The sequence below is a fragment of the Mesoplodon mirus genome, assembly GCF_964341445.2.
Source record: "Mesoplodon mirus genome assembly, chromosome: 12".
Lineage (NCBI taxonomy): Eukaryota > Metazoa > Chordata > Mammalia > Artiodactyla > Ziphiidae > Mesoplodon > Mesoplodon mirus.
The window spans coordinates 929,407-939,634 of NC_138988.1; the positions used below are offsets into that span (position 1 = coordinate 929,407).

At 53.3% G+C, this 10,228-nt stretch overlaps 1 protein-coding gene across 2 annotated transcripts; it reads right to left on the reverse strand.

Annotated features, from left to right (window-relative positions):
* Positions 1-310: 310 nt before the first annotated feature.
* On the reverse strand, positions 311-5,086 carry PRR20G (proline rich 20G). Of its 2 annotated transcripts, XM_082637209.1 has the most exons (3): positions 4,809-5,086; positions 4,336-4,394; positions 311-2,884 (listed from the first exon to the last, which is right to left on the reverse strand). In XM_082637209.1, exons 2-3 carry the CDS (start codon positions 4,385-4,387, stop codon positions 2,268-2,270), a joined length of 669 nt encoding a protein of 222 aa, XP_082493335.1. In that variant the 5' UTR covers positions 4,388-4,394; positions 4,809-5,086; the 3' UTR covers positions 311-2,267. The 2 variants fall into 2 exon arrangements, with proteins under 2 accessions (XP_082493335.1, XP_082493336.1); XM_082637210.1 differs by lacking the exon at positions 4,809-5,086 and having other exon boundaries at positions 4,336-4,730.
* Between the last annotated feature and the right edge of the window lie 5,142 nt (positions 5,087-10,228).

Consider the following 10,228-nt stretch of genomic DNA (forward strand, 5'->3'; position numbering starts at 1 on the left):
GAGGATCGCATGCCCCGTTTTTGGAACATAAAACCCCAAAGACGCCTTTAAGTACACATGTGTTCGTATAGGCCTATACGGCTGTAGGGAAAGCAGGGGGTGGGGGAAGCAGACACCTGTTCTTTGTCTTTCTGTGTGTTTCTTTTTCTGGTTACAGTAAACTCATTTGACATTGGTAAGATGAAAACTGTGAAATTTTAATAAAAGATGTACTCCAGTAAAAGGCAGAGAGAAGGGTTTATTTAAGGGGATGGTTGGATACACAAGAAAAACATCTTTCATGGGAAAAATTCTCTTCATTTACCTTGGACGTTTTCTCTTACAAATGAATCAAAATCAGGCGGTCAAAGCCTACTTAATAAAGTACAAAATCCAATTCCTAATAAACCTCTTATCAAACTCAAGATGGGAGTGATCTAGACTTGATCAAACACGTCTGTGAGAAAAGTACAGGAAACACCTGCTTAATGGTCAATGTGTAAAATATCCCCTTTGAAGCCAGGAGCACGGAGGCCGCCACCCACTTACTTGCTCCTTACTTAGTGTTTTTTTTTTTTGTTTTTTTGGTTTTTTTTTTTTTGTGGTACACGGGCGTCTCACTGTTGTGGCCTCTCCTGTTGCGGAGCACAGGCTCCGGACGTGCAGGCTCAGCGGCCATGGCTCACGGGCCCAGCCGCTGTGCGGCATGTGGGATCTTCCCGGACCGGGGCACGAACCCGCGTCCCCTGCATCAGCAGGAGGACCCTCAACCGCTGCGCCACCAGGGAAGCCCCCTCACTTAGCGTTGTCAACGTGTCCTGCTTTCTCCTTGTTTCTGTTACCCCCTCTGCCTTGTGTTTGATTCGTCAGATTTCCTTGGGTCCACGTGTCCCTCATTCTGTGTGGAATCACTCATTCCACTCCAGCTCCTGTAGAAGTCACCAGTGGGGCCACCTGCTTACAAATGCCCAGGGTTCCTCTGCTCTCGCAGGGTGAGCATCTGTAGAATTCCAGGACTAGACCAGACTTTCAGTAAGTTTTAGCTCCTTTGAACTCCTACGTCCCCCAAATTTCGATGTCAGTGCCTTCTGGAATTTTTTTTTCTTTTTTGTTGGCTGCGTTGGGTCTTCGTTGCTGTGCGCGGGCTTTCTCTAGTTGTGGCGAGCAGGGGCTACTCTTCGTTGCGGTGCGCGGGCTTCTCATTGCGGTGGCTTCTTTTGTTGCGTTGTTGTGGAGCACGGGCTCTAGGTGAGCGGGCTTCAGCAGTTGTGGCGCACGAGCTTAGTTGCTCTGCGGCATGTGGGATCTTCCCGCGCCAGGGAACGAACCCATGTCCCCTGCATTGGCAGGCGGATTCTTATCCACTACGCCACCAGGGAAGTCCCCTTCTGGAATTTCAATTCCAGATTATTCATCTTTCTTCAAGGATCATATTTATTCAGACTCAATAATACAGTTTACCCATATCCTTGCTTTCTGGTCCTTCTTGCATCCCACTTCTTCCTCTTTTCTTCCCACTTCTTTTTTTTTTTTCCTGGCTGCAAAGCATTATCTGTGCTTTCAGGGCAGGCAGCAAAACAACTCGCCTGGAGCCGGCTTTCACAGGAAGGGGCTTTGTTATCAGCCTGTGAGCTCTCGAGCTCAGAGGAAGCTCCCACTTTGGGCCGGGCTGATTGGGATTCAGGCCCCTTTCCTGTGCCTCGACGGCGCCCAGCCCCTCCTGTCTGCGCGCCACCTGGTCCAGGTTACGGAATTCGAGACTCAGGGTCATATGCTCTCCAGGATCCAAGGGGGTCTCCTCATGGCTTTCTCGGAATCACCGATGCTTTTGAGGGAGTGTTGATGTCAGGCCAGTTCTGCTTTCCCTGGAGGTCTCACCTCACAGGCAGCTCTTGGAATTTCCTCTTTAACCAGGCCTCATCCACGCGTGTCACTCTCACACCCACTCAGGATCCGTGTTTCTCTTCAGAGGGGAACCACTGGCCGCGTTTCACAGGCTGCTGGGGCACCGCCATCAGTATCCTGACCCTGCAGCCGCTCGCTGGGAAGCTCTGATCACAGCTTCTCCGTCCCGTGAGCACCCTGGGGCTCCCTCTGCCTGCACACCTCGTGCACTGCTCTGTCCCTTGGCACTGCCTGTCCTGTGGGAAGCAGACCTGGGCCTGCCGGGATCCTGGGGGAGCTTGCAGGCTCAGTCCGGGCAGTACAGGTAGCGGGGGAGACAGTGGGGACAGGAGTGGGACTCCGGTTGGGGGAAGGTCTCCTGGAGTATTTAGCAAATGCCCAGGTCAGCGAGAGAGCGGCTGGCTGTGGTGGGCATAGGGCGCTGCGACCGCATACAGGTAGGTGCCGGAGGGTGTCTGCATGACTATCAAAGCCAAGCCCGAGGGTATGAACCCAACGTAGGAACAGGCGGAAGGCTGGACCTCCCTGAGACCCCAGAACCTGTAGGCATTGGGCAGCCCCTGGGGTCTCCTCCCAAGTGCGTCACTGCCGGGGCCGGGGTCCTGCAGCACGTGTCCGTGTGCTGCGGCCGCCATGGCTGCTCTGGTGAAAGGGGTCTCCCTGGCTTCTGGCTCCGCGGGCCGTTCGGACACCTCTCCGCTGTCCAGCTCCAAATGCAGATCTGGCCCCAGCAGGCGTCCCGGCCCCTCCTGTAGGCGGGGGTCCCTGTGCAGGCGGGGGTCCCTGCCCCGGCCTCTTTCAGCCCTCTGGCTATCTCCCCTGCGGCGGCCTCGGCCTCTCTGTGCAAGGCGAGCCGAGTCCACGAACGTGGGGGTCTGACATCTCATGGGGTTCACATAAGCAAAGGGTCTCGAGGGCTGGCCTGGCTGCGGGGGTCCGGCTGCCCCCCCAGGGTCTCCGCCTTCTGCACCAGGGCAGCCTGTCTCCTGGGGATGAACACCTGAGGTGGAGAGAGATGCAGAGACTCAGCAGAGGGAGGCTTAGGGGCTGGGGGGGTGGGGGGTGCCCCTGGACGTCCACAAGCCTCTTCCAGGCTGGGCATTCCCCACGGGCCATGGCATTCAGCCCTCACAGCTGCCTGGCCAGCCAGGTATTAGAATCCCCGTTGTACTGATGGGGATGTGGAGTCTGGGTTCACCAGAGAGATTCAATTTGAATAAAAATGACAGTCCCTGTCTTCACGGCGCTAAACTTCAATAGGAGAGACAGACAGAAGCAAACAAAACCAAGTAACGGCGCTGACGGCAGAGGGGCAGGGAGGGCAGAGAGGCCGGGAGCCCGGCTCCCTGAGCTGAAGGACACCTGGGCAGCTGAAGGACAGCACCGCACGCGGGGCAGCTCACCAAGGCCTCCTTCAGCTAAGCCGGGCTTGAGTTTACCCCGCGGTCCAGGGAGAGCCATTGAAAGGAAGGCGGCAAGGGTGTCACAGCTGGACTTGGGGGGCAGGGAGGAGGTGTGCCTGGAGCGGGGGTGCTGGGAAGGAGGGCTGCAGCCTCGGGGGAGGCGCGAAGGGGTCGGTGGCTGGTGGCGACCGGGTGGCCCGTCTGTCTGCAGGCGCCCTCCTGGCCCACCCCTTCCCCGGCGGGAGGGCAGGAAGCCTTTCCCAAGGAAGAAGACGCAGGTTAGGACGACAGAGGATGAGCCTGACGATGCTAAGGCGTTTGGGTCATCCAGGTGGGGGCCTGGGCTGGAGCTGCATTTGGGGTCACCACCAAATGGGTTAATTTTTTTCCTCAGTTGTTGGCTAGGAAAACTGGGAGGTGAGGGTTGAGAGCTGGGTGCTCCAATGAGAAAAAATAAGCCAAGAGAGAAAAGGACACCAGATAAAAGAAACAGGGCGTAGAATTCCAGAGGGGGATGGGATTCCCCAGCCGGATGACGGGGGTGGGGGGAGGTGAGGTTGTTAGAGCTCTTGATTGGGTGTGAATTTAAACAACCGGGGAAGACTTTGAGAACACTGAATTTGCAAACAGTAGCCCAACTACTAAGTCCTGGAAAATTCAGAAGAGGGGAATTAACCCTGGGGCACAGGATGTCTGCGCTCAGAGTAAAGGGTCCCTGGAAGGCGGGCCGGAGGTGGGGCCCGGGGCTTCAGTGTGGAAAGTGAGGGTGGGCATGAGATGCTGAGAACTCGTGACCGACCACTACAGACTCCTCTGCTGGGAGGGAAGACCCTGCGTGAAGTCTAACTGGGGAAAGTCGGCAGGAGCGCAGGCGCTTAGAGAACAGGAAGTAGCGCCAAGAAACACAGGAAGACGGTCGTGTCTGGAGGGGAAACTGAGGCGAGGGCCGCTGTTCCCCACAAAACGCCTTCTGTGTCATACAAGTAAATAGCAAACGTAGAGTCAAAACTGGGGAGCACTGGAAAGGGGGTGAGGGTGTCGCACGTACCTTGATTAGGGGCCGTTGAGCGAAAGCGCTTGGAGGGTCTCTGCTCCTGCATGAGGAATCTGCCCGAGAGAGGGAACCGGGTCAGTCCGGGGGCTCCAACCACCGCTCCGCACCCCCGCACCCACGGCACGCAGGCGGGAGCTCGCTGGGTCGGGCTGGCGGCAGGGGGACACGGTGTCCGGAGGGAGGGGTCTGGGGTGACCTGTTTTCCAAGAGGAGCCCGTAGCGGTTGGCCCGCAGGAGGGTTCACTGATTCATCCCAAGTGTCCGGACAAGGTGGGAGAGGCGAGGTTACCTTGGGCCGATTGGGGGAGCTTTCCGTCCCCAGAGGGAAGAGGGAAGGAAGGCGGGGAGCAGAGGTGGAGGGCGAGGCTGTCTGGGGAGCTGGCCCTGGTCCTCCCAGGGCACCGGGGGCTCTGCCCCCAGCTGGTCGTACAAGGCGTGCCCATCCCCCAGGGGCGCCCGGCACGTACCTGGTCTCCCTGCCGTGACTCTGCGGCTGGTGGCTCGGGGGGTCTGGAGACGCGGAGCGGCTTCCAGGAGACCCTTCCGGAAAGAGGGGCCTGAGGCGCTGGAGTCCAGGGGTGTCCGCAGTCACGACCGTCGGTCTGAGGGCAGCCTTCAGAAGTATCTCCCGCAGAGCAGGCCTGTCCTCTCAGGGGCCCTACAGGATACTCGCTGATCTGGAGCCACCCAGGCCCCTCTTATAAGTCTGTCGTGATTGGATAGAAGGAGGGCGGGCCAGCCAGCTTAACCCGAGAAGAGTTGATTGGGTTCCAGTTTTCTGCCGCCCAGAGACCCCGCCTTGAAGAAACGGGTTCTAGACGCAATCCTCTGGGTTGATCTAATCATTACAGAAACGGCAGGATTGTGATTGTGTTAAGTGACTCACAGGAGGTTTGATTAGGTTTGGTGGGTGGGGCGGGCGGTCCAAGAAAGCACCCAGGGTGGGAGTTCGGGCTGGAATTGGAAGATTAATGGACCCAAGCCAGGCCGTGGGGGGAGGGGCAGGCGGGGGAGGGTAAGGGCACGCACCTAGGCTGGGGTAGGGGGAGCCCCACCTCCACGCCGGTCCAGGGGCAGTGGAGACGCCGTAATGGGACTAGACCACCCTGGCCGTGAAAGGGGAACAGACTGAGCGTGTCGGGGGGCCAGGAGGCTGCGCTGACCTCTGGGATGGAGATGGTGTCTTATGAGGTAGGTGGCAGGGGGTGGCAAAGGAAGACGGTCCACAGGGAGAGAGACGTTTACAGGGGAAAAAAGAACCAGAGTCGGGTGGTCCCGACATACCCTTAGGGGGAAGGAGTGTGTTTATTTGGACGGAAGTCGTACCAGGAGTCTGCTCTGAGTGGGAAGACTGCGAGCTTGGTTCCTACACGTTGGGTTGAGAGAGATTTGAGCCACCAGGTGTGAGGAAGTCAGGTGGCCGTTCTGGGGTTGGGAGCCCAGAGAAAAGGTTGAGGCTGGAGACCTGTGCATGAGGCTCCCCGCACGGGCGTTAAAACGGCGGCTGTAAATACGAGGGTCCAGGAAGAGAGTCTTGCGGGCACGGGATGGGAACCGTAGTGTTGCTTTAAAACATCTTCCAAAATTACTGTACAAATAATGCAATCCCACTGAATCCCAATGTTATGTTTGTTTCTTTTCTCTTTTTTAAAAAAATCAGCTTTTTTGAAGTACAGTTTAGACTCGATAAAAGGCATCCTTTTCACACACACAGTCCAGTGAAGTTTGATAAACATATCACCCTTGGGTAACCGTCACCACGATTGAGATATGGAACGTTTTCATCACCTCAGAAAGTTCCCTCGGGCCCCTTTGCCGTCAGCCTCTCCCCCCAGCCCCAGGCTGCCCGGGTCAGCCCTCCGTCCCTGGTGATCATTTGCCTGCCCTAGAATTGCAGCTGAGCGGGTGCTGCAGTGGGCACTGGCCCCCGGTCGCCTTTGCTCAGTGTGATGCTGCTGGCGCTCAGCGCTGTTGCAGGAAGAATCGGGGACCCTCCCTCTGGATTGCTGCCTCTTACTCCGTTGCACGAACGTCCGGTGGACAGTTGGGTTGTTTCCAGTTTGGGGATATTATGAAAAAGCTGCCGTGGACATTCATGTACAAGTCTTTGCGTGGACAGGTGGTTTCACTTTACCTGAGTAAATACCTAGACGTGGAATTTCTGGGTGAACTGTCACGTGTTTGTTTAACTTTGTGAAAACCATTGAACTGTTTTCCAAAGTGGTGGTTGTACCGTTTTATATTCCCTCCAGCAGTGTGTGAGGGGTCTAGTGGTTCCACATCTTTGCCAGCACTTGGCGTTGCCGTCTTGTTGATTTCAGCTGTTCTGGGGTCTGTGGAGTGGTGTTTGGTTCTTCTTCCTAGGAATATCCAGTTTGTTCCAATACCATTTGTGAAATCAGTGCTAGTTTTTTTCTTTCATGCAACTGTATGAAAAGGTTTAAACTTTATATGGAGAATTAATCATTATGTAATTCACTAATGATGAAGGAAAACAATAGTGCGTTGACCCTTTCCCACCCATCAGAACAGTACGGTGTTGGCAAAGGAACAGGCAAATCAGTGGCTGGAAAGCTGAGAAAGATACCACCATTGACAGCAGTAACTGACGTTGTCGAGGGCTTACCACGCGCCTGGTTCCCAGGACAGCCGTGTTCACATGTAAGTCCTCCCAACAAGGCCGCTTACTGTTCAGGTGCTATTGCCGTTCCCATCTGACAAATGAAGAAACGGAGACACAGGACAGTTAGGTGGCCTGCTGTGGGCAGACTGGGATTTGAGCCAGACTCTCCTGTCCGAGAGGCCAAGGTCTGAACCCCTTCCTTGTTTGCTGACAGCTCTAAGGGAAGTTCACGGCCAGCTGACATCCTGTTTCTGTTCAGCTGGAACATGTGTGTATTAGTTTCTGATTGCTGCTGTAAAACTTTACTACGTACTTAGTGACCTAGATTAACACAAATATATTATCTTTGTATCATTGTGAAATTGTACTTTACACGCTCGCTCACCCTCTGCAGACCTGCCCGCTGGAGGTGCAGTGCCTATGTGTCTTCGCCTGTCGGTCTCCCGGTGGTGGAATTACTGACACTTCTCAGCATCTTTGGAATTTGACATAGTGTTGCTTCACTCCAGCTTTTTTTAAAATGTTCTGTAACTCGTTGGTTGTACTTAACTATATAACTTCTGCTGCGATGCTTTACTGCATTGCGAACACCTCGATCGTGTGGCTGGGGCTCTGTAAACCACTAAATGATGACTTAGAGGCTGGGAAAAAAGTACTGCATGTCAGAAGTTCAAAGCAGGTCCCACTGAGCTAAAATCAAGGTGTTGATCGGGCTGCAGTTCCGTTCTGGAGGCTCCAGGAGGGAATCGTCTCCTCAGCTTTTCCAGCTCCTAGAGGCGCCTGAGTACTTGGCTCTCAGCCACTCCCCCATCTTCAAAGTCGGCAGTGAAACAAAAATACTCCCGGGTCCCCATTTCTGATTAACTGGGGGAGGGTGAGATGAAGAGGCACTGGAGGCGTGTGTCTTTCATAGGTTGCGATAAACACATTTTCTTCTCCGATTTTCAAAAAATACTTCCATAAGAAAGTTTTTCTTCTATTAATTTGTATATATCATTTTAAGAAAAACTGTGCATTATAAAAAATTTCAAATATATCTACAGAAAAGTAAATGGAAGAGTGTGATGACTCCCTGTGTAGCCCTCACCCAGCTTCAGTAGTTACTGACTCACGACCAGTCTTATTTCATCTCTACCCACTACTCCCCCAATGCTGGGTTATTTTGAAGCAAGTCCCAGGCACCTTGTCGTTTAAACCATAAATATTTCATTATGTATCTCTAAAAGGTAAGGGCTCTTTCTATAAACATAACCACGATGAGGATGTTTAAATGAAATAAAAGAAATGAGGAGGATCCAGCTAAGAGAAGGGGGTTGAATATACAAGAGAGAGATGAGATCATCAGAATCTGAGATCAAGGGGAGTGTGCGTATTGGTCACTGGAGTGGTCATTGGCGGTTTTTACTTTCTCTGCAAAGCAGCAGGGAGAAGCATTGCTGGAACTGGGGCAAGTGGTAGGAACTGGCACAAGCTGCCACGACGGAAACCCACTCCTCAAAGCCAGGGCCGTATCCAGCCCAGGTTTACTTCCCACGTGAAGGTCAGCGTCAGGTGGCTGCCTGCCCACCTGAAACAGGTGTCTCCACGTCACTTCCACTCCCGCCTCGTGGGCCAGCTCCAGTCGCGTGGCTCAAACCATGTGCCGGTGGTACGGAGAGAACCGGCTACTGGGCGTGGACCATCTTCCTACCCCACGGGACGTGTGCACTGGAAGTTTATTCTGGAACTTCAGCCACTTCATTTACACGCACATTTTTAAAACAGCAAATGCATCGATTGTTTAAGGAGTGCTGGAGGGTGGGATCGGCCGTGCAGGCCCTGAAGCGGGTGCCCGGCCTGCAGTCCCAGCTCCACACGCCCTGTGTGGCCTTGAGTGATCTGGGGAACATCGTCTAACTGCTCTGAGACTCAAGTTATCCACATACACAGCAGAGATTAGTGATGGCATCCTTGGTACAGAGATTGTTTTCTGAGGACAATTTGAAATCATGGATAATATTGTTTGTAGGCAAACAAGTATTAACTTTTATTCTTATTAGCACGTTCAGACGATATATTATCTATCTAAGGAACCCAAGAATAAGAAAATAAGAGGACTCCTTAGTTACACATTTAAACGCAAGAAGGTAAATTATTTCCCATGTGCCGTTAATAACCAACAACACGGCAGAATGAGCCGATGTGGGCGCTTCCTCCGCCGCACGCACACAGAGTACATCTGCCGGAAATGTGCAGGCACAGAGCTTGCGAGACAAAAAGGGATTTGCTGTGTGTCGCTGATAAAGTAGTAGATGTCATCAGCACTGGCTGAGAAATAAACCCCAGAGGATGCAGGGAGGGGTTTGAGTGCTCCCTCCGGAATGGAGACTTGCCCTGGTGCCCCCGCATTTGAGAGCCAGAAGCCAGACTTCAGCTGAAACCTGGGATCCTGGAGAAACTGTCCTTCAGCGACGGGGGAACTAAAATGAATCCGCCCAGCAGCTGCAGAAGCAACAGAGCAGCTTAGGTCTCCGAGGCTCTAGCCAAAAGATTCCAGGCTCCTCATCCTGGTACAAGGTCCCAGTTTATACGGAGCACACGTTGCAGAAATCCTACAGACAAGTTAACAGTCTTAAAAAAATCTTACCATAGGGCTTCCCTGGTGGCGCAGTGGTTGAAAGTCCGCCTGCCGAAGCAGGGGATGCAGGTTTGTGCCCCGGTCTGGGAAGATTCCACATGCCGCGGAGCGGCTGGGCCCGTGAGCCATGGCCGCTGAGCCTGTGCGTCCGGGGCCTGTGCTCCGCAACAGGAGAGGCCACAACAGTGAGAGGCCCGCGTACCGCAAAAAAAAAAAAAAAAAAAAAATCTTATCATGAACTCAATGAGGCCAACTAGCCAAAGAAGACAAAAATGTATTCTCTAGCAGTATTTCCACAACGCAGAGTATGAGAATCCCCAAGAGGAAAAAAAAAATCCTTGGTGAAGATGAACTCATACGTGAAAATTACAGACCAGGAGGCCAGTCTCACTCTGTCTGTACTCGTGCTCACTTCCTCCACACTCGATTCTTTTGAAGCAAACCCTAGGCATCATGCCGTTTCAGTCATAAATATTTCAATATAGATCTCTAAAAGATAAGGACTCCTATCTCAGAGATAACAGAGTGAGTCTCTGAGGCGTGGAGGAGGAGAAGAAATAGGAAGGACTAGCTTACCAAGAAATTGAAATAACAGATCAATCTGAAGTATAAAGGAAATGTGCTTAAAATGATTAATGAGATAAAAT

What these genes read in the sequence shown, in the direction of transcription:
- PRR20G (XM_082637209.1), bottom strand. Translation starts at nt 4,387, where the DNA reads ATGCAGGAGCAGAGACCCTCCAAGCGCTTTCGCTCAACGGCCCCTAAT. An exon ending in CTCAACGGCCCCTAATCAAG is followed by an intron (nt 2,885 to 4,335) that starts GTACGTGCGACA and finishes TCTCCACCTCAG; the next exon opens with GTGTTCATCCCCAGGAGACA.